The 23,157-nt window shown below is 52.4% G+C and overlaps 2 protein-coding genes across 5 annotated transcripts; one reads left to right on the forward strand and one right to left on the reverse strand.

Moving 5' to 3' along the window:
- The first annotated feature begins 259 nt into the window (after positions 1-259).
- LOC122390064 (conserved oligomeric Golgi complex subunit 1-like) lies at positions 260-11,403 on the forward strand. 3 transcript variants are annotated; one of them, XM_043382681.1, is made up of 19 exons: positions 260-318; positions 606-725; positions 1,459-1,623; positions 2,062-2,207; positions 2,648-2,805; positions 4,144-4,348; positions 4,542-4,686; positions 4,930-5,045; positions 5,481-5,604; positions 5,829-5,954; positions 7,491-7,600; positions 8,046-8,286; positions 8,588-8,729; positions 9,030-9,194; positions 9,522-9,676; positions 10,034-10,196; positions 10,430-10,552; positions 10,664-10,867; positions 11,099-11,403. In XM_043382681.1, the coding sequence occupies exons 1-19, from the start codon at positions 287-289 to the stop codon at positions 11,183-11,185; spliced, it is 2,727 nt and encodes a 908-aa protein (XP_043238616.1). In that variant the 5' UTR covers positions 260-286; the 3' UTR covers positions 11,186-11,403. The 3 variants fall into 3 exon arrangements, with proteins under 3 accessions (XP_043238616.1, XP_043238617.1, XP_043238618.1); XM_043382682.1 differs by lacking the exon at positions 260-318 and adding an exon at positions 382-445; XM_043382683.1 differs by lacking the exon at positions 260-318 and adding an exon at positions 389-495.
- LOC122390065 (programmed cell death protein 2-like) lies at positions 11,323-23,075 on the reverse strand. 2 transcript variants are annotated; one of them, XM_043382684.1, is made up of 4 exons: positions 22,899-23,075; positions 16,514-16,645; positions 13,440-13,580; positions 11,323-13,217 (listed from the first exon to the last, which is right to left on the reverse strand). In XM_043382684.1, exon 4 carries the CDS (start codon positions 12,866-12,868, stop codon positions 11,603-11,605), a length of 1,266 nt encoding a protein of 421 aa, XP_043238619.1. In that variant the 5' UTR covers positions 12,869-13,217; positions 13,440-13,580; positions 16,514-16,645; positions 22,899-23,075; the 3' UTR covers positions 11,323-11,602. The 2 variants fall into 2 exon arrangements, with proteins under 2 accessions (XP_043238619.1, XP_043238621.1); XM_043382686.1 differs by lacking the exon at positions 22,899-23,075 and adding an exon at positions 22,855-22,895.
- Positions 23,076-23,157: the final 82 nt, after the last annotated feature.

A 23,157-nucleotide genomic window follows, 5' to 3' on the forward strand; every position in this document is an offset into this window, starting at 1 on the left:
ACAGTGAGATGCTGACCTGACTGACATCGCAAAGGCCACTCATTGGGTGTATGTAGTAACTAATAGACGATTGTCATAAGGAAGAAAATCTCAAAACCGTAGTCCATTCTCGAGAATTTCTCGAGAAAAAATGCGGATCATGAATGCGAAATTCATGCGACTCGGTAGAATAAATTCGTAGTGCTGTACCTTTCAATCAGCTGACTTCTTTCGACATATCTGGCTCAGCTAATTCATAATATTGATGAATATTATGTTTATAATGCTCCAATACTGATGCAGTTTGATGCTAACCGCAAATCAAGGGAGGACCTTGCAGTAAGCAGCTATCAACGCTAGCGTTTTTATTATTACTTGAACACTTTATTGATATTCAACATAGCCAATGTGATACGTGTCTGGAGAGGGATTGACTTCCAATCCTCAGTCTCTCTCTCTTATCAGGGTCTTGCTCTTCACTCTTTAGATTAGAATTTTGATTGAAATCAGAATGAGGTATTTGTGATGTCTGATACTGTGTTTCTTGACAAGAATGTTAAGTTAAATTGCTAAGTGTATGACACCATCGCCAAAACGGACAGCTCATTTTGGTTCTGCCATTTCAGCTCTACCATGGACATACAAGCATTATTTGAACAATGTTCTGTGCCTGAAATCCAGGCAAAGCTGGAAGAAACCAGACAGAATATTGAAAAGGAACGAGAAGAGTTGCGAATCATGGTCAGGTGAGGTCTAGGTCTTTTTTCACTTTCAGCGCAACTTGAACCCGACTACAACTAAGGAATTTTGGAAAATGATGCAACCTCACCCAACGCTTAACAAGCAATGGCTGGGGCAATTAAATGTATCATATGCATGTACCAGCTCCAGTATTCCAGACTCAAGTCCTCTCATCTTAATTTGGAAGAGCTATGAACTCAAGAAAAATTGTTTTGTTCAACTTGTCTTTTATACAGTCCCGTTGCCATTTGTTATAAAACTTTTCAGTGTTTCTGGCATTAAACATAGGTGCTTAAATGGTGATAAGGTTGAATTTCAGCACTTATAAGGTTTAACTATTAGTGCAAATCATGTTAAAGTTTTGGCACAAAATCTGCTAAATTTTGGCACATGGGAGTTCCTGAGGAGTACAGCCCACAGCTAAAGTAATGTGTGGTTTTACCAATCTCAACGGATGGCTATGACCGACGATTTTTAAATGCGGACTGAATGAAAGGAAGACGTCAACAGATAAAGTTGTAGCTGCAAGGGTGAAGATACATGTAAGCTACATTTAAAGTCTTGTTGCAGTCTGGCTAATCGTTCCTAGGCTTCAGAAGCAGAACATACCCATGACTGAAACCACACATTACTTCTGCTGTGGACTGTACCTACAGCTAGTGTCAAGAGTATGGATTTTTTCCAGTCTGGGTAATGAGCATCAATTATAATCAATTGTTATACCCTGATCTGTTTCAGTGAGCGTTACAGAGACCTGATAGAGGCGGCTGACTCAATAGTGGACATGCAAAAGTGTGCAGAACAGATTTGTCAGCATGTGAAGCACATTGAATCTGGCTGCAGTCACTTGCAGCATCAGGGGCTGATTGGATTCAAAGGCAGGGATGATAAGGACATAGCCAGGTAAGACAAATTGGAGGATTGCAGCTTAGACAAGTAACTGAGTTATAAGAGAATGAAGAGAAAACATTTTTATGATGCTGCATCAGCTGGTTTATTGTTGTTACATTCATGCTGATGACTGCAGGAAAAATACCAACTTTTATGACAGGTGTCTGTCAATCTTGTTCTGAAGGACCTACCACAGGCAACCATTATTACCCTTTGATTTTTCCTGTCACCCTGTGACCTGCCATCCCAATCTCTCTGCCATGCAATGCCCTATGCCATCCCTGCCCCTGTCCTCATCCCCTGCCATCCCCCATCCAGATATTTGTTTCCTTCCATTCCCATCTCCATGCCCTCCTTTGTTACTATCTCTCAGTCTCTTCCATCTCCACCTCGCTGTCATCCCCAACCCCCTCCCACTCCATCTGCTGACCCATCCCAATCCCCCAACAGGCAGGACCGCAAGCGGCGCCTGTATGACATCGGCGCCCGCGTCAAACTGCTGATGGACATGCCGGAGACGCTGTGGCTGCGCGTGGAGCGGCGTGAGACGCTGACGGCCGCGCTCCTGCACCTCCTGGCGCAGTACATCTTCACAGGTGCGGCGGCAGGTTGTGGTGGCACACTTATGGTTTGAGTGTGTGTCAAAACATCCTTTGTGATTTAACGTTTTATAATTCAGGGATGTCATAATTTTGATGAAATACGGCCGATTCCGTGAAGTACAGCTTTTATGGTGTTTGTCGAAGTGAGTATCGTCGGTAAAAGAAAAACCGTCTGACTGACCGAGTAGTAAAGTAATCTTGACTCTGAGCCATCTGAGCCATGTGACCTGGTTTTCATTCCTGGACTACCCCGTCCGGTATCATTGTATTGTATTGTATTGTATTGTATTGCTGATCGATGTGGGATCCAACATGGTTGGCTATTACCGCCACAGAGTCATACATGTTACACAGCACACGCAATAACATCAAAGTAATGTGCAAGGAGATAAAAACGCAGCATCATGTACGCTGACCCCGTCTGTCCCGGCCAGGTCTGCAGGTGGAGCGTCTGCACGGCGCCGAGGGTCAGCGCGTGATGAAGCAGTTCCCGGTGGTGGTGCGCCAGTGGACGGCCATACAGCGGTTCCGCGCCACCATCCTCTCCAGCTGCCACGCCGCCGTCAGGGACGCCACGCTGCAGCAGCTCGAGGTGGGTCGGTGGACGGGCGGGGTGGGCAGGGGACGGACCGCCGTCAGGGACGCCACGCTGCAGCAGCTCGAGGTGGGTCGGTGGACGGGCGGGGTGGGCAGGGGACGGACCGCCGTCAGGGACGCCACGCTGCAGCAGCTCGAGGTGGGTCGGTGGACGGGCGGGGTGGGCAGGGGACGGACCGCCGTCAGGGACGCCACGCTGCAGCAGCTCGAGGTGGGTCGGTGGACGGGCGGGGTGGGCAGGGGACGGACCGCCGTCAGGGACGCCACGCTGCAGCAGCTCGAGGTGGGTCGGTGGACGGACGGGGTGGGCAGGGGACGGACCGCCGTCAGGGACGCCACGCTGCAGCAGCTCGAGGTGGGTCGGTGGACGGGCGAGCAGGGGACGGACCGCCGTCAGGGACGCCACGCTGCAGCAGCTCGAGGTGGGTCGGTGGACGGGCGGGGTGGGCAGGGGACGGACCGCCGTCAGGGACGCCACGCTGCAGCAGCTCGAGGTGGGTCGGTGGACGGGCGAGCAGGGGACGGACCGCCGTCAGGGACGCCACGCTGCAGCAGCTCGAGGTGGGTCGGTGGACGGGCGGGGTGGGCAGGGGACGGACCGCCGTCAGGGACGCCACGCTGCAGCAGCTCGAGGTGGGTCGGTGGACGGGCGGGGTGGGCAGGGGACGGACCGCCGTCAGGGACGCCACGCTGCAGCAGCTCGAGGTGGGTCGGTGGACGGGCGGGGTGGGCAGGGGACGGACCGCCGTCAGGGACGCCACGCTGCAGCAGCTCGAGGTGGGTCGGTGGACGGGCGGGGTGGGCAGGGGACGGACCGCCGTCAGGGACGCCACGCTGCAGCAGCTCGAGGTGGGTCGGTGGACGGGCGGGGTGGGCAGGGGACGGACCGCCGTCAGGGACGCCACGCTGCAGCAGCTCGAGGTGGGTCGGTGGACGGGCGGGGTGGGCAGGGGACGGACCGCCGTCAGGGTCGCCACGCTGCAGCAGCTCGCGGTGGGAGCTCGAGGTGGGTCAGTGGACAGGCGGGCAGGGGACGGACCGGGTGAGACGGGGCGGGGTGGAGCGAGACGAGACGAGCTGGGACGAACTGGTGAGTTTGGATAGTGATGGGGGCTGGGATGAAATGCAATTTGTGTAATAAAAATATTCGGGAGAGAATGACGCGGAAAAGTAATTGCGTTTGATGGTATGACGTTGAAATGTCGTCTTATTCCGATTTCTGCCGTTTATTTCCTTTTTTCTTTCTTTCTTTCCCTTTTTCTCTCCCTATCAACTGATGGGTTCCTGTGTGGTGTGTCCCGCCCTCTCTGACCTTCCCTCCCTCTCTCCGCAGCTGGTGGGCTCCTGTCTGGTGGCGGCCGCCCTGCTCGAAGGCTCCTCGGCCCGGGCCGCCTGCTCCCACCTGCTGCGGGAGCGGCGCGAGGCCGTGCTGGCGGCGGTACGCGCCGACTCGGCAGAGGACAGTGTGCAGCGCCAGGTGGCCAGGGCCGCCCGGCTGCTGCTGCACACGCTGCAGCTCGTCATGGCGCTGTTTGTCGGTAGGTAAAATAAGGACATTATGGAAGCTACACTCCTGTCTGGAGAAGTAATTGGGAGGCTTATGTCATAACTGTTTTGCTGTGTTTCGTTCCTATTGTTGTTTTAGGGGCTGTTTTCTATGGCTACCCTGTCTTCACAATAACTACGTTTGAGACTTGAGCTCCCGTTAAACTGATGCTTCGCTGCTCCCAGGCCACAACCCGCTGAACGACTGCCCGGAGGGTCAGTTTGTCACCCGGCTGAGGGACGTGATTGCCAACCAGAAGCCGTTCGAGCTGGTGGACGACCGCGGGTCGGTGGCCATGAGGCACCTCTCCGCCGACATCAAGGGATACAGGTGAGATACGCAGAGACACGCAGTAAAACCACAGTGTCACCGGTTTTTGTGTTTCAATGAGTGCTCGTTATGGACGAATATCGTACTTGTTTCGGAAGGTGTGACGAAATTCCACCAAGAACTAAGATTTCCAATTTATTCAAATCCAATGAAGCGCGCTAATTCTCAATAAAGTTTCAGACGTCGCTGTCGGCCGGGTCGGTCTTTCCGTTTATCTCTGACCCCCCTCCCTCCCCTCTACAGACCGTCAGTAGCGGCGGCCGAGTCGTCTCTGCCGGCCGACCAGGTGCAGACGATGGTATCCGAGTGGCTGCAGCAGCTCGCCGAGCAGCTCAGACCCCGCGTCGCACAGCTCCTCGGTAAGTCTAGTATTAGAACCGGTGTCTGTCGACGTTCAGTGGGAAATAAGCTGCTGGGCTTTTACTGACGAGGATCTGATTTATAGCATCGGAGACATGGTCAGCCTATTGAGTGCTGATGATCCAATTTTGAGATTTGGGGATTTGAGAGCCGGGCTCAGAACGAGCGATTTCCGGGTGTTATAAAATAATGTAATGGTCACTTATAGATCCTGAACTATGGAAAAGCTTCGGGGATTCGCTCAAAATCTCGAGCCATTTGTGAAGTGATACTCAACCCCACTATAAATGTACAGTTGGCGTCGGCTCTTAGGTCGAATGATGCTCGCTAGTCGCTACCTTACTTTCTGATACCAAGCTGCCGTTTTGCGTGTCACGTACAGCCACTCAGCGTTAGATGCAGAGCTCAGAGTGTACCCGGCTGTCTGCTTACAGAGGGCGTTCCGTCGGTGAAGGGCCTGGCGTCTGTGCGGGACGGCGTGTACTCTGTGCTCTCCGAGGACCCTCACCGCCAGCACTGGGGGGATATCTGCCGAACACTGACCGGCGCCGAGCTCAGGTAACGTGAACAGCGACGGAAGGGCGGGACATGGAACGCATTGGTGGTTAGCTTACGGTGATATCAAGAGCTGTTTGATACTGAAATGCTAGCGATAAAGTAGATATGTGACTGTGGGACCTAACAGGTAGGCCTAATAACTATAAAAGAACAGCTGGGAAGGAAGCGATAGGGCACACTTGCTGCTCAGTTGAAAAATATAACATACCTCCACTCTGTGTCAGTATCTGGGAGCTGTTTCCGCGGGAGGCTATCCTGGTCCGGGCGGAGCAGCACATCAAGGCCGGTCTGAGCTCGGCCTTCTCGGCCGTCACAGAATCACTGGCGCAAACGGTCAAAGCCGGCGACAGGTGGGTGATTTGGTGACAAATCGGAGATTTATGGCAGCATGCCATTGTTCTTCGTATGCGAGGCATTAGGTTTCAGCTCCTAATTGTGTTAATTTGACCTGTAACGAAATAAGATGAGCAGTAGAACCAGGTTGACGGTAATTAAACTACAGGGTGTCCCATAATTACCCGGACATTGTTAATTAGCGTATAAAATAAGGCAAACATGATTGCGCTTTTTTCTTTTTACCGTCCTATATAGTCAACTAGGGTGGCTGTGAAATAGCACATGCAATAGATACGCTTGTTACAAGATCAGCCGACAATGATGGAAAATGCCAGCCATTGCTGGTCTCAGTTGTTTTACGGGTCTCCCGAAACTGGGTGTAGGCCTGTTTTCTTTGACCTCTTGCCGGAGGATAATACGATCATATAAGATAAACTTGACATCAAAGTGTTCCCAGGCCATAAGGTATTATCCCCCAAAACAAAAATTTCTGCCTACGCCACTTTTGCTGCGTTTTTTACATCTGGAGTGGAGAAGCTCCATGTCTGAACATTGCGCAACCTTTGGCTTCCAACAGATTTGGTTTCCAAAACAAACCCGTTCATGGCCATTTGGTTCATGGCATCCAGTTTTCGCACTGGTAGAATATTACCGCAGTAGTACCCTGTGCTAACGGTTGTCTTTGGGCCATCATATCAAGCCCAATGAGTGCACGGTGGCTCAAAATGTCGTACAATTTGATTTTCGACGGGTGCCTGGCCGTCTCTGCTGTTGGGGCGTTGTAGCCATCTGACGTTCACACAAGCCTTTTTCGGGCGGTTCAAATGACATAATAACTTCGTTAGACCACAAAGTGTGCCTCAATATACTGTTTTGTTGTATATGTTATGTTTTTGGGATGAATTGTAGTGATTTACGCTGCTTTTCCCGTAGTTTTCGCATATTTGTCTGGCGAAGGACCCCAAATTCCAAAATTTTGTCGAAGATAGTGGTGCAAAGTAGACGGATGTTGTGTAGATAATCCTGATCTATTGTTTAGCTAGTTTTTAGCTAGATCGGTGACGTTTGTTGTCTATGACAAGCAGCCACTTGTTTGACAACTGGTGCATGGCCCTTTTTGGCCGAACCCAAGCTTGTCAATCAGGTTAATCTCTTGCTCTCTCTGGCTTCGTTAACTGATATAATTGCGCTTTGCTCAATCCTAACTGCTTGCAGATGAGCTGCTGAAGCTCTCCAGCAAAAACCATGCCGAAAGTCCGTTTACAAAGTTGAGAATGGGAGTTGATTCACCATGGTTGCCTATTAGTGGCTTAAGCTGAAAACGGAAAAGGACTACTCTTACTTGACTCTGGATAATAATTGATTCGAGTCGTTACCGGCCACCAAAAGCACACAGTCCCCAATCTCGATAGCTAAGGGATATCTTATAAAAGTATGATGCTTGGATATCATTGGAAGCGAGCGCAGTCGTACTTTCAGCCCGAAAATAAATGTCCGGGTAATTCTGGGACACCCTGTAGGTTACTAGGACACGAATGTAATGTCCGCAGGCTGAAGTCCGCGGTGGACATTGTCGACTACCGGTGGAGTGACGTTAACGAGGCGCCATCTGTGAGCGGCTGGATGAACTACCGACACAGGAACCAGCAGTCGCTGCCAGGTGAGCGGGCGAGATATTACAGGGCCTGGATGATTTTTTCTTTGATTCCTAGCATGACCGTTATTTTGAAACGTATTTGATAGCTTTTCTTATAATACGGATTATGAAAGGCCACGCATGTTGGATGGTATTCTTTGGTCCCAAAGTCAGTGTTTTACATCACGCCACCGCTAAATGCCCCAACAGCCTACCCCAGTCCTGATTCGACACCACCCAGTCTCAGTCTCCTTGCTCAGTCGGCCTTTCTATGAAGCCAGCCATCGTATCGTGTCAGACATTGTGATATTTATTCACTTTCGATGATAACACAAAAGCAAATATTCTAAATAGCCATTCTAAATAGCTAAATAGCCAAATGGCTATTTAGAATATTTGCTTTTGTGTTATCATCGAAAGTGAATAAATATCACAAGCCAGCCATCCTCTGACCCGTTCCTCCGGTCAGGTCTGGTGCTGCGCGCGCGTGGCCACTGCGGTCCCGTCCAGGAGCTGTGCGCCGCGCTCGACTCGCGGCTGGACGCACTGCTCACGGACGTGCGCCACTACACGGAGAGGCCCGAGTCGGCCCGGCCGGCGCCCGGGGAGGCGGCCGCGCCGTCCGCCGCTCCGCCGCCCTTCGACCCGTGGCGGGACTCCGGCAGACTGGCCGAGACACTGCGGGAGCAGACGCGCGCTCAGCTGGACGGGTGAGGGGGGAAGAAAATGAATGAATGAATGAATGAATGAATGAATGAATGAATGAATGAATGAATGAATGAATGAAAACTAAAAAATGCTCAGTGAATGAATGAATGAATGAATGAAAGATGTCAAGAAAGTGAGGCCAAGAGAGTGAGGCCAACTAGGTTATTTACCGCTCTCAAAGGTGTATTAGCAGCTGTTTTTCTTGTAGCTGCATTTGTTGCGCTATGATCAACCATGCATTGTGTTGAATTAGTCCTGTGCTGGCTCTGGCCTGACGTCTCACTCGCCTCTCGGTTCCCGCAGCCTGCTGACGGAGCTGGAGCGACTCGCCGAGTCCCCGGAGCAGCAGTCGGCGGCCGTACTGCTGGCCCGCGTGCCCCGCGGTGTCACTGACCTGTGCCCCCACCTGCCGCTCTGCCTGGACGCCACCGCGCGCGGCAAACAGGTGCGAGGTGGTGGGGTTGGGGTCAGCTTGTGAGCTGCTCTTAGGGCCGCGTAGTTGACTCATGCCTGAGGTCTGCCTCATTGACGATGCTTCTATCGTATTTCACAATCATATATTTTAAGCCCATCAGCTTTTTTATATCAACTAACACTTAGTAGCTAACTGAGTGCTAATTATTGGTTTCTATACATTGTTCTGGTATATTCGTTTCGCGGTGATGTGTCTCCAGTGCTCATCGTTCCTGCCACTTGGCGTTTGTGTCGTGCTCCAGTATAGTTACTATGTCCGCCCCCTCCGCAGCCGTCCGGGGCCGGTCGCGCCCTCTGGGAGGAGCTGGCCCAGCAGCTGCTGAGGGTCCGTCCCGCGCTGATGAGGCGCTGGTGTGAGGCACGCGCCGCTCAGCTGGATCAGCAGCTCAGCGACGCCCTGAAAACGGCCACCGACGCGCAGCTCAGCGACTTTGCGGTGAGCGCGGGCGTGGTCTCACGGGCGATTGGTAAGATGGCAAATGGTGAATTACGCTATAGAGGATGTGAGAAGTAAGGTCCGGCTGGCACGAACTGTCTTACAGAAAGGTGCTGCTTGTTGTCTCCACTAATCCTAAACGATCATCGCGATCTAAGGACAGACTATCCCAATACAAGTTTCTCTCTTCTCGTTGATTGAAGGTAACCTGACCTCTGACACCTAACCTTCCTGGCAGCTGTGAGCAGTGGTGACCTGATCCTTTGGCCTGTGACCTGCCCCGCCAGCTGTGGGCGGCGATGACCTGACCTCTGACCCCGCCGTCAGCTGTGGGCGGCCGTGACGATCACGGAGGAGGCCGACTCTGGCGAGCAGGTGGAGTCGGTGATCCGGGTGCCACGCTGTCCGCGCCTCTCGCTCTCCTCCGCGCTCTACCAGCTGGCCACCGACGTCAACCGACTCGGCTCCATGACGCTGGGCAGGTACGGCCGCGCACGGCTCCCACCTCTCCCTCTCTCTCTCTCTCTCTCTCTCTCTCTCTCTCTCTCTCTCTCTCTCTCTCTCTCTCTCTCTCTCTCTCTCTCTCTCTCTCTCTCTCTCTCTCTCTCTCTCTCTCTCTCTCTCTCTCTCTCTCTCTCTCTCTCTCTCTCTCTCTCTCGCTCTCGTTTTCGCTCTCGCTCTCTCTCTCTCTCACCCACTCTCTCACCCACTCTCTCACCCACTCTCTCACCCACTCACTTACTTACTTATTTCATCGGTTGCTTCTCGAATTGCCACCTCTATCGTCTCCTTCCACCGCTCTGTCTCCGTACTGACCCGGCCTCCCCTTCCTTCCCCAGGGAGGTTCAGGGCCAGCTGGTGCAGTGCTCCGTCCGCCGGCTGGTGGACGTCTACTGCCGCCACCTGGCGGCCTCTGACGTCACGCCGCCCTCTCAGCACCACGCGCTACAGGCGCTGGTCGACGTTCACTTCCTGAAGACGCTGGCCTCGGCGAGAGATCAGGTGGGTTTCGATTATAGGATGACGGGTGTGACACGTGTGTGTGGTTAACGCACCGAATTTGTATTTTTTACCGCGCGGTTTTCAAGAAATGCGAGATGTCGCTCAACGAAAGGAGTCCGAATAATAAGTAAATTTATTGCTACAGTCTAACAGCTGCAGACAGGTAGGGTTGAATGAATTAGCTTCTCATGAGTGTAACAATTATCATTGATGCATCTATCTCCCGTCACCAGGAGCTGACGAAGAAGATCGGCAGCACGTGCGAGGCGATTGAGGAGCACATTGATCCGTTCGACCTGAACGTGTGCTGGCCGCACGCCGTCAAGTACCTGAGGCAGTACACGCAGCAGTCTCAGGTAGGTACCGACGGCCGCCCGATCCCGGTCAGGACAGACACTGTGAGCCGTGTGTCGATGGAGTGTATCGAGGCTGTTCGCGAGTATTGAGCCCGCTCTCGCCGCCGGCAGTCGGTGCTGGGCGCGCTGAGCGTGGACCGCGGCCCGGCCCGGCCCGCCGGACCCGCGCCGGCCGCCTCCGGCCAGCCGGAGCCGCACAGCCTGCTGGCGCTGGCCGACCGACCGGTCCGCTTCAGTCTGCTGGCGGTGCCCGACTCGGCGCCGCTCGAGCGGCCGCCCCGCCCGCTGCCCTCCTGTCCGGCCCGACTCGATAAGGTACCGCTTCTGGGGAGGGAGATAGTGAGGACCGGGGTGCCTTGAATATCGGTTGCCGCCCGCCTTTGGTGGTCATGGTGATTTTTATTTGGGTAAGCGATGTCTTTGAGCAGTTATCAATTAGTATGATAATTATCACTGTAATGGGGGGCTGATTGCACACAAGTGTTTCTTCTTCAAAGGCTAGTAAAATGTTTAGGCAATCCGATAACTGAACGCGTGTATTTACAGATGGCTTCTCAGCAGTCCCCGAAGAAGGCGGACGCGATCAAGCCGAGTCCATCATTCCTGGCTAACTTCAGCGGCAGTTGGTTCTAAGCTGTGGGTTTCAGTCGTCCAGCCTTTCCACAGCAGCCGTTCTGCTAGAGCTGTCACCGTGCGGCGGCCTGAACGGCAGCGAACGACTGCCCGTGTGTTGTTACGTGCACCAAGTGCTTGCGCCAGATTACAAGTAATTAATTATTATACAGTATATTATGACGTGTGGCATTCATTGTTATGATACGAATACAGGTGCGGGTTTTATGATCATAACAGTTTATTGACTGCTGACTAAGCCGTGAACAGCAATGGAAGCTGCATTGCGGTACACGTTTGGATGTGGGAACAGTGGCAAGCGTATGAAAGCGCTGGGGGCGGTGCCTGGCAGAAGCGTGTCCCTGCGTCTGGGCGCCACCGCGAGTCAGAGTAAACACTCGCCCATCCCTGTACCACCGCCGGTCTCTGAGCCGCTCCTCACTGCATCTCGGCCTGCACGAGCACGGTCTCGGTGCGCGGCCGGTCGCCGGCGCGCCAGCAGCTGTCGCGACACGTGTAGACGATGGCCGTGCCGAACTCTAGCAGCCCGGTGCGCTCGGCTCCCTGTGAGTCGGCGGCGCGCAGCCGCGAGACCAGTGTGGGCAGCAGCTGCAGCTCGAACACGGCCGGGCCGCCGCAGTGGGCGCAGACGGGCGCCCAGCCGGCGGGCAGCGGCGCCAGCGGCAGAGGCGCGCCGCCGTCCCGGCCGTAGCGCAGCACCTGCGCCGGACACAGCTCCAGACGCTGGATCAGCTTGTAGAGCAGCCGGTCGCCGTGCGCGGGCGCGGCTCGCTCGTACACCTCGGCGGCGGCGGCGGCCGTCCCCCCGCCCCCGCCGCCGCCGCCAGCAGACAGCTGCGCCATGTTGACGCCCTCGCGCGCCTGGTACTGGCGCAGCAGGTCGAGCTCGTGGTGCGAGGCGGCCGCGCGCGGCGCCGGCTCCTCGATGACGCTCAGATAGGTCGGTCGGAAGGTGACTGTGCCGGCGGGCGGCGCCGGCCGGGCCGCCAGCAGCGCGCGCAGGTCACCGGTGGGCGGCGCCACTGGCTCCGGGCTGACACCCTCCTCAGAGGCGGGCTCCACCTCAGCAGACGCGGCCGGCGGGTCACCAGAAGCCGCCAGGTTCGCGTTGTCCACATCCAACGCCAGCTTCTGGAGACTAGGCGTCAGAGTCTGCAGGTTATCCTCGCCGCCTCCCGTTCCCGTATTACTCCGGACGTTATCAATTCCTCCCGCGCTGCTATTGTCCACCTCTCCGTCGTCATCTCCCCACCCACCGTCACCGTCTCCCCAGTCGTCCGCCGAGTCCAGCCAGTCGGCGGCGGCGGCGGCGGTGGCGGGTTGCGAGGCACGCGCCGTCGACTCCGGCTCACTGCGTTCCGCCGCCGCCCGCTGCTGCGCGCGCAGGCAGCGCCAGGCACCGCTCTCGTTCGCGCACTCGGGGCTGACGCAGGCGAACAGGTACAGCGTGCGGTGGTAGGCGGAGGCGCCGATCGGGGCGTAGATCTGCGTCACCAGCGGCTGCGGCCGGCCGCAGCGGTCACAGGCGGGCTGGGGCGGCGGCGGAGCGAGGTCCGCCGGCCAGTCGGGCCGGCCACCCAGCCGACTGACGGTCAGGTCGGAGCGGCTCTCCTCGGCCGGGCTTAGCGGAGCGTCCTCCAGACCGAGCAGCACGGTCGGCACACTGCCGCCCCCGGAGGCCATCTCTGAGCCGGGCGCCGGCCGCCCGCAGCTGTCCGGCTCGGTACCTCAGAACGCTGAGCAGTCTATGGCACAGCACTGGACTGACGATCGAATCCTCAGATACGACCGTCTGTATGTTACGGTGTCACAACCTGACACTGCGAATTTACACAAGTTTACCCAGCGTCTGCCTGATCAGATTCTCACTGCCTGAGCAGACGCGCACTGGTGCGGGTTGGAGATCAACTGCGGACGGTGGTGACTGAACCGATCGATGGCTTTCGAGCTGGTTCAATCCCGGAAACGATTGCGAAGAACTTTGTCGGTGCCCTCAATTTCGACCTGGTCGTACATCCACTTGCGGTTTACTCTGCAAAAACAGATACGGACGTAAAACATCGAAACGCACCTCATTAGGACGTAAAACATCGAAACGCACCAACGCTTGAGCATTCGAAGTTCACCGCCGTCTAAAGACGATGACGATTAAATACGTTCAAAAACGAATAAATCCTGCGTTGTACACAAAGCCCACATCACGTGAGAACGTAAAATATCCCGCCACGCCTCCGATGCGGCGCTCCCAACTGACCTGCACTCGTGTCCACACATGGGCGAGCCGCACTTGGGGCAGGGGAAGTGGCAGCCCGGACAGTCGGGCTGCAGGCAGTCGCACACGTTCTGGTCACTCTTCACCAGGTAGCCGCGCTCGTCATACAGCGTCCGCTTGCGGCTGGCGAAAGGCAATGCGCGTCGATTCCCGGATGAAAAGTCAAAACGTTAAAAGTAAACGGATAAAAAGTCAAAGGACATTAAGTCAACAGACAGAAAGTCAACATCGCAAGAAGTCAAAGGACAAAATGTCAAATGAACAAAAAGTCAACCTGCCAAAAAGTCAACACGCCAGAAGTCAACAAGCTAAAAGTCAACACGCAAGAAGTCAAAAGACATAATGTCAAAGAGACAAAAAGCCGACATGTCAAAAATTCAACGCGCTAAAAGTCAACACGCTAAAAGTCAACACGCATAAAGTCAACACGCAAAATGTCAACGCGCAAAAAGTCAACACGCAAAAAGTCAAGACGCTAAAAGTCAACACGTCTAAAAGTCAACACGCTAAAAGTCAACACGCGAAAGGTCAACATGCTAAAAGTCAACACGCTAAAAGTCAACATGCTTAAAAGTCAATACGCTAAAAGTCAACACACAAAAAGTCAGCAAGCAAATAGTTAATAGGTGCGCGAAAAGTTGATGCGCAAAATGTAGTCAACAGCAAAAAGTAGTCTTCAACAGCAGTCGATAACTAAGTCGGTACAAGTACGCCACAGCCCGCGTCTCCGGTCGGCGACTGACCCGCGCCGTGCCACCTGATCCCCGGCCGCCGCCCGCTGGGCGCCGCGCCGGCTGCACCGCATAGTGATAGCGCGTCTCGTTTTTTTTTTTTTTTTTTGTTGGGTTAGGCCCTTTCGGTCGTCAAGACCATTGCAGAGCCGGAAGGATGATAGGAATTAGGGGGAGACATTGGTCTGGGCAGGCACCCTAGTGAGTCGCCGGGGCTGAGCCCGTCCAGAGGACAGGCCATCCAGCCCCAAGGCACTCACTGCACCCGGCTACGGGGTGCGCTCCCTCAGGAGCAGCGGTGCCGCTCCAAGGGAGCAGCCCGCATGAGATAAAGTTGCCTGTCCAGCCCGGAGGGGGGTTGCGGCGTGGAGGAGAAGGAATTCAGTATCCTGAGGATAGAAGCACGGATAGGTCAGCGCGTCTCGGCGCCAAGGCCCTATACTCTCGGCGCGTCCCCGTATGTGCCCCGACACTACCGATAAGAACGCTCCTACCTATTTTTACTTTGCTTTAAAAAGTATATTGGGAATGTGAACTTATCTATATAAAGTTGGCGTACTGTGCCTGCTGGTGGCGGGGGGGGGGGCAGTTCCGATAAGGAGACGTAGGGCGGAGGCGAAGATGAAGGAGAGGGACAGTAACTGGTGGCCACAATGCGCTATACTTGTCACCTCTCTTTGGACGTCACAGCTCCGAGGTCCTAAAAATTGTGTTTTTAGCAATCGCATCTCGATAACTTAATTGACCTATACATTTCGATGAAAATTGGTCACCTTAATTGTATGCAGTCCGTACCTTTCGATGAAAATTGTTCACCTTAATTGTATGCAGTCCGTGAATATTAACAGGTTGTTGTCTGTTGATGCTGATATGAGCGTTCCTTTCAAGGCAGGACAGTCCGACAATCACACAATTGCCTCTCGTTCCAACTTCCACCTATCTAAAAGAAACGACGCGCTTTACTATTGTACCAACTACCAATAGTACCATACAATACGCTTGAACTATAATAAAAGTGTGAAATCGCTAATAGAACCCGTGACGGAATCAATTGATAAGAAACGTCTCCCTACACAATATAGGAAATTTGAACAAGCGAACCTTTCGTATCGATAATATTCCGGGTTACTATATTTGTTGAAATAATTCCAGTAAACTGCGCCTGGGACAGCCAGTTGTCTCGAAGGATCATATAACGCTGCCTCATGACAACCTTACGATGCGAGCGAGTTCCCACCTAGCACGTAAGTGTCAGATTTCAGCCAAGCATGCCCGTGACCCGTGTGATCAGCTGAGTCGCGGTTGCGGGCCATGGGAATCCCCATCAGTCGCGCAATGGAGGCAGTCTCGCTTCAATGTCCAATGATGCAGGTTATATTGTGCAGCATCCTGCTTAATTGTGTACAGCTGTTTGTAAATGTTATCTCATGTATGTAATGACTGATGATCCAGGTGTCATTGACTTTGTCTCTTTGACTTGTCCTTTTGAGTTTTTGGATTTTGGCTTTTTTCCTTTGGATTTTTCGTAATTTGACTTTATGTCCTGTTGACCTTTCGTCTTTTGACCTTTGTCCTCTTTACTTTTTGTCCTTTTGACTTTTTGTCCCTTTGATTTTTTTGTCCTTTTGACTTCTTGGACTTTGACTATATGTCTTTTTGACTTTTTGTCCTTTTGACTTTCTGTCCTTTTGGTTTTTTGGATTTTGACTTTATGTCCTGTTCACTTTTTGTCTTTCGACTTTTGTCCATTTTACTTTTTGGCAATTTGACTTTTTGCCGTTTTTACTTTTTGTCTTTTGACCTTATGTCCATTTGACTTTTTGTCTTTTGACTTCTATGCTAGTTGACTTTTTGTTCATTGACTTTTTGGCAATTTCACTTTTTATCTTTTGACGTTTTATCCTTTTTAACTTTTTGCCTTTTGACTTTTCTCTTTGTTGACCTTTTACCTGTTGACTTTTAAGACTTTTGACTTCTTGCTTTTGACGTAATGTCTGTTGACTAATCATCCTTTTACCTTTTATCATTTGACTTTTTGTCCGGAACCCATGCGCGTCAGTGTCGGGGAACCACTGGCGAAGGACACGCCCGGGTAGGTGTCTGGAAAACATGTGGGGTTAAGTAATATTCATTTTTGTTAACAGACAAGCCAGAGATTGTAGAAGTGGACACTGCATTTAAGATCTATCAGCACAACTATGAGAACCCAAATAATCAAATAGTTATGGTTCCTCAATCCTCATGGAGGTACTATGACCAAAATGAGAGCAAGATGGTTTCTGGTAATAAATGCTTGGGGAACCAATAAGAAAGATAAATCCTCACCCATTAGAGTAGATTTTCCTTTTCAGTTTGCGTCGTTCCCGATTGCTGCGATCTGGGTCAAATCCAGTGGACAGATTGGCAGACACCAGATCGCGCTCCCTCTCTCCAATGCTATTTGACATCACTTTTCACCTGTTAGGTATTACATGCAATTATTCAATAGTGGTACATAGAACCATCCAATCAGTGCTGGAAAGGTATGTACCTATTCTAATTGTTGCACTTGCAGGATTGGTTGATTTTGACTGAACCTGCATTGGAAATATCTGGCCCTCCATAAGGTGTAATATGCAGAATGCAGATCAAGGAGTGAACAGAAGGCAGACAAGGGAGCTTGGTTGAAACTATTAACTATTTATATGTTGAAACAAGCCCCAAAGGTCAACTGGCCTCTAACTGTTCCCAGAGGAGAAGAGTATTTTGTGGCACCTACAAGGTGGAAACAGACTAGCAACATACCTACTCTATTACCATCTCAAAAGTTGCCTAGGTATTGGTATTATATTCTATCCTTTAAGGAAGAGTTAATAAATAGGTGGTTACCCCATTAAAAATGTACAATAAACAAAAGTTATTTAAGTGGTTCTTGTGATTCATTGTGGTGTGAAATGTTTAATGTTGTCTTTATGATAGCTCTACCTAGTGGCTTCTATTCATAAGTGATTAGTGGTGCAGGAACAAATGGCTGAATTCCAATAAAATTGGACAGCCAGATTGCACTTCCTCAATTCTGTCGAGGCCTCATCACTCAGTGTAAGCTTCATAAGCTTTATGGGCTTATACAGTCTTAGCCTCACATATAAAGTCTCAAGTCTGGAAACGTTCCATGGTGAGCCGAACTGTCATAGGCACAGCACACTCAATGTGATGCACAGGGCCGTGCATGGCTATGTGTGCATGTTAAACTTTGGGCTCTAAATTCTGCCATAGAACTGGAATTGCACGATCAGAGGGTAGAGGGCAGGGTCAACGCAACAAGCTTCGCTAAGCGGGGGGCGGGGCTCTGTGCTTGTGAATCCTTCCAAACAAAAGGTTCAGACTAAATTTATAAAAAGTGTCACACAGATAACTGTCTAAGCTTAGATTCTAAGCAGGACTACTAGTTAGAAATTTAATTTTTCTACCTACTACTTCAAAACCAACTACCGGCCTAAAACTGGATTATAAGCAGCTGTGAAACTATTTTTTCTCTCTATAAGTTGTTACGTTCCTCATTTCTATCATTGCTACGGTTGGGATTACTATTGGTAGCGTGGCGTGCCGAAGTTAACCATGACGTTTAAAAGGTAGCGTTTATTTGAGCTTCCGAGCCGCTCTATGTTACGTTTGCCGAGTTCCGTGCCGTTCCGTTCAGTTCGCCGTTCATTCTCTCCCCCACCATTTGTCCCACAACAGACTGTGCAAGTTTTCAAAGTAATTATTTACATAAGCACACATGATTACACTGACCATGGCTATATATACACTGCCCCAATAAGGGCCGCACCCATCTACTTACATGATTGGTTGGGTGTGTTGGACGCACACGTCGCACTCCAAAACTCCAACGTAGCTCCCGAGTGGAGAGCGAAGAGAGAGAGGGATCACTGCGGGACTCAGCTTATATACCGCGCCTCCGGCGGTTGGCATTTGCCTCGGGCGCGGCACGCACGGCTAGTCCCGCAGGACAGAGCGCACAGAACATGGCAGGGCAGAACAGGACAGAGCAGAACAGTGCAGAGCAGAACGAGGAAGTAGATGGTGCCGCCGACTCGACCTAGTAACGGTCCGTCCGGCCGCCGGCCTGCCCTGATTGCTGCCCAGAGGGGTTGTTGTTGTTCCCCTCCAAGTGACAGGCGGCGCCGAACGGTGGGAGTCGGCCGGCCAGGTGATCGTAACAGGTAATGAAGAAGATGAGCTCGCAGGGGCGGTGCCAGGTGGCCCGGCTGGGTCCACCCGCGCCGGCGGAGGCACCTGGGGCTCATGGACTCTCCGCTGGTCGCGCTGCTGCGCCGCTCCGTGGTTTCGCCGCGCCGCGTCCTCCCCTGCGGATGTTTGCGCGGCCCAGCGCGGCCGCTGCCGCATTCCGCCCCCGGCCCCCGGTAATGCGGGGCGGAAGGGATGGTTCTACGCCCATCAGCTGGTGGGGTGACGATGCGGTCGCGTAGCGGTCCGCCGGGTCCGGCGGCAGCCACGGCCTGGCCGCGTTGGAGGGGAAAAGTTTCCCACATCCCTCCGATGAATATAGATGACAGAGCGATTCCGAACTCCGGGTAGATCTGTGGGTCATAGAGCACCTGTCAAATCCTGGACATGTTGATATTTCAACTGAATTGGGAGATCCAAAACTCAGTTTAGCTCTGCCCCGGGTACTGCTTCCACTAGTCATTTAATTATGGTTTAGTATTTCTTACTGCGTTACTGCGTTGCTGTCGCTTTGGTACTGCATGACATGCGTTACGTCCTCGTCATTTTACATTTACAAAACAAATGGCCATTTGGAACCAAAGTGGAAACTAGGATTTAAACTTGGTCGTGAGAGGAGCGGAATGGCGTCAATCAGTCGAGCCTCAGTAATAACTGGTTATGACTTTGCTTAATTTTGGGTATTGGCTTCTTGTGCCTTTGAATGTGCGAGTAGCGCTCTCAGCTCTGCCGTATATTCGCATCCTTATCCCAAACTCGGACAATTAAACACAAAGTATCGGCTTCTTGCCTTGCCACGTTAACAAACGTTTCACTGGATTCTAGTCCTTAAGCATTGTACAACTTATATGTATATTAATGTAATTTTTGGGCGACTCCGTGACGTCCCATCACTGATGCCATTTTAGTGACAGCCGAGCATCTCTGTCCCGAGCGTAGTTGACCGTCCCATTTGTTGGACTACACAAGACTGCCGGTGTGCAGGTGCCAGTACCATTGTGCTTGGACAGTTTGCCATGACTTTGTGACCCTTTTAGCCCGCTAATGGTGACCTTCCAGACAGTGATAGCTCACTCTGACGCGAACTCCTCCTATCTGCAATGGAGTCGACCCATGTTGAAGACGGAGACCACCGCTGTGGACGCCGATGGGTTTCACTGCTGTAGGGTCCCAAAGAGCGAGCAGCAGGTGTGCACTTTGTGCTGCCTGGGCTGTCTTTGCAACCCTTTGGCGCTTGGCTATCTGCCACTGCAAGTAGGTATTGCAACTAGAGCCGACGCTCCATACACCGGACAGCTGTGAGTCATGATATCGCGGGAGGCTGAGCTTGCTCAGAACATCGTTGCTCAAATCTCGTCATTTTTAAACGGCCAGGGATGGACATTGCCGCGGAATTGATCTAGTTGTTCAAATATGCTTGTTTCGATAGAGCTGTACTTTTATGACCGTTACCTGGCGTTCTAGTTAGTCTCGGCAGTTCAGCGTTCGGATGCAATTATTGGCCTTCTGGCAGCGCTCACTCTTATTCATGGCACTCCATTTAGACTGACTGAAAAAAGACATTGACTTCGCCGGAAGGCATAGGTATGCAGACGGTATTTGGTAAAATAAATGTGCTGTACCTACCTTGGACAAGGTTAGGAGCAAATAGGCCACCACGTCCTTTACATTCATTAACAACATCATAGTCCTCTAGGCAAAATGATTCAACACATTTAATCACATTTCTGTTACGGTAACTTTAGCAGCTAATGCACTGTACCCTTGCATCTGACCACTTGATTGGCCGATGTTGCAACGCTTGCATGTTTGGCAGTAAGCAATATTAAACCATCAAGAACGTTTTAGACACTTGCGACTTGCGAGCCCTACAGTCTGTTACCTACCTGCGTACTTGTTTCTCCGCTAACGATAGCCGTGCTAAAGGCACTGGAATCAATATCCACTGGAATGTCTGTTCGCCTTATAAACACATTTATACACTTGAAGCCATGTACCATCGTACTGGGGCGCAAACTGATTGCTAATGCTATCCTTACTTTACTCCCAACTCAGTTTCCTCAGGGCAAGGCCATATAGGTCTTCAGGGACTATAACGGTCAGGGGGTCTCCTATCCGTTGAGACCTCGTGGGCTGCCGCCGCCTCCTCTCTTGGGGGACCTGTGGAGTCAGTTCGGTCACTACCACCTGTGACTCTGCGTCCGAGGAGGACGAATAGTCCTCCCGGAGCTGCGGCTCCTCCACCGCCTCCAGCCCGTTCTCATTCCGCTGCTGGCGTCTCCAGCAGTGGTCTCGCATCCTGACCAACGCGTGGTCCGGTAATGCTCTGGAAGAAACTGTCAATCTATGCTTTCCCATGGTCAGCGTTTCCCGTTCGCAGTTTCCGGGTTTCCGGTTCGGTCATTGTGCTGAAAGCCCTGAATAAGAAACGAGTAGCGTTATGGACACACGGCCTCTACCCCCGAACTAACCCATCTCTAGTCGGGTATTGACTCACACAAGACGATTGTTTATGCCCACTTCGCTCTGATGGGCTGCAGTCCCAATCAGGCGTGGAGCAGCGCTTCACCCCACACAACGTTTGGCCCGAAGCCGCGCTTGGCCTACCGCTCAGTTGATGGGCTTTTGGGTCGTGTACACTTTGCAATATGAGACGGCAGCCGGTCCCTCATAAACAATCGTCCCGGGTCACTGGTAGGGCAATCGCGACTTCGATAAGTGCGAATTCCATCGCTCACCTCAAAACTCGTTGCTTTCAGCACAAAGCACGAATGGACCCGAGAAACCTCAGTGATGACGCGGAAGAACACCTGGACATACACTGTCCTCAGAGGCACCCCTCAGCCCCACACTCAATTTGGCCACGCCCATCCTCCGTCCCTACACCAATCAGACAGAGCGGAGGGCAGGGCCTAATTGCCGCGGGACCGCCGCGAGCCGGCGCTGGCACCCCGCGGTGACTGACCGCGAGGGCCGAGCCGCCCGCCTGGCCCACTGGCCGGGACAGGTTGGGGGAGATGAACCACTGCGAACATGAACGGCCCGATACCTACATACATGACTTACATTTAATATTAAAGGCATAACAAGATCATAATATAAGAAATATATTGCAATAAAAAACCAACAAAAACAAAACGTTGGGTTCGCCGCCCTATTTGGAGCGGAACCGACAATAGATTAATTAGCTCGCCTTAGGCGTGCTTAAAATAAAACAAGTCAGTTTTTAGAAATCCCACCGCTGCCACCACTGTGAAACTATTTTTTCTCTCTATAAGTTGTTACGTTCCTCATTTCTATCATTGCTACGGTTGGGATTACTATTGGTAGCGTGGCGTGCCGAAGTTAACCATGACGTTTAAAAGGTAGCGTTTATTTGAGCTTCCGAGCCGCTCTATGTTACGTTTGCCGAGTTCCGTGCCGTTCCGTTCAGTTCGCCGTTCATTCTCTCCCCCACCATTTGTCCCACAACAGACTGTGCAAGTTTTCAAAGTAATTATTTACATAAGCACACATGATTACACTGACCATGGCTATATATACACTGCCCCAATAAGGGCCGCACCCATCTACTTACATGATTGGTTGGGTGTGTTGGACGCACACGTCGCACTCCAAAACTCCAACGTAGCTCCCGAGTGGAGAGCGAAGAGAGAGAGGGATCACTGCGGGACTCAGCTTATATACCGCGCCTCCGGCGGTTGGCATTTGCCTCGGGCGCGGCACGCACGGCTAGTCCCGCAGGACAGAGCGCACAGAACATGGCAGGGCAGAACAGGACAGAGCAGAACAGTGCAGAGCAGAACGAGGAAGTAGATGGTGCCGCCGACTCGACCTAGTAACGGTCCGTCCGGCCGCCGGCCTGCCCTGATTGCTGCCCAGAGGGGTTGTTGTTGTTCCCCTCCAAGTGACAGGCGGCGCCGAACGGTGGGAGTCGGCCGGCCAGGTGATCGTAACAGGTAATGAAGAAGATGAGCTCGCAGGGGCGGTGCCAGGTGGCCCGGCTGGGTCCACCCGCGCCGGCGGAGGCACCTGGGGCTCATGGACTCTCCGCTGGTCGCGCTGCTGCGCCGCTCCGTGGTTTCGCCGCGCCGCGTCCTCCCCTGCGGATGTTTGCGCGGCCCAGCGCGGCCGCTGCCGCATTCCGCCCCCGGCCCCCGGTAATGCGGGGCGGAAGGGATGGTTCTACGCCCATCAGCTGGTGGGGTGACGATGCGGTCGCGTAGCGGTCCGCCGGGTCCGGCGGCAGCCACGGCCTGGCCGCGTTGGAGGGGAAAAGTTTCCCACACAGCAGATTGGCCAATGATTCAGATTGGCAGTCATTGTAGGTAACCAATAACTGCGCCTTCAAGAGAGCACTCTGAGGAATACAAATTTGAATTAGTTGGAATTGGGGTTTAGCTGAATAACAAAACAACATTCCAGCGACTTCATACTGAGGTTTAACATCAAACATAACAAAATATCATAAAATAAATACTTCGTTGCATGCGGCTTGCTTCGATATTGTGCGCCACGAAACGTCTACAACTCCGGGCTGCTGTTCGAAGATATCATCTTGCGATGTTCTTACAAATAAGGTTCTATGTCGTCATGATCGAAATCCAATTAAAACTTACAAAAGTTTGATCGAAATATATTGTTTAAGCTTTTTTATGTACATAATGATTCAATATGATCGTGAATAGGAATGGTATTTCAGAAAAGAAAAGCAGGTGGCAAACCAATGAAGAAAATTG

Source organism: Amphibalanus amphitrite, unplaced genomic scaffold, assembly GCF_019059575.1.
Source record: "Amphibalanus amphitrite isolate SeventyFive unplaced genomic scaffold, NRLGWU_Aamphi_draft 000381F_arrow, whole genome shotgun sequence".
Lineage (NCBI taxonomy): Eukaryota > Metazoa > Arthropoda > Thecostraca > Balanomorpha > Balanidae > Amphibalanus > Amphibalanus amphitrite.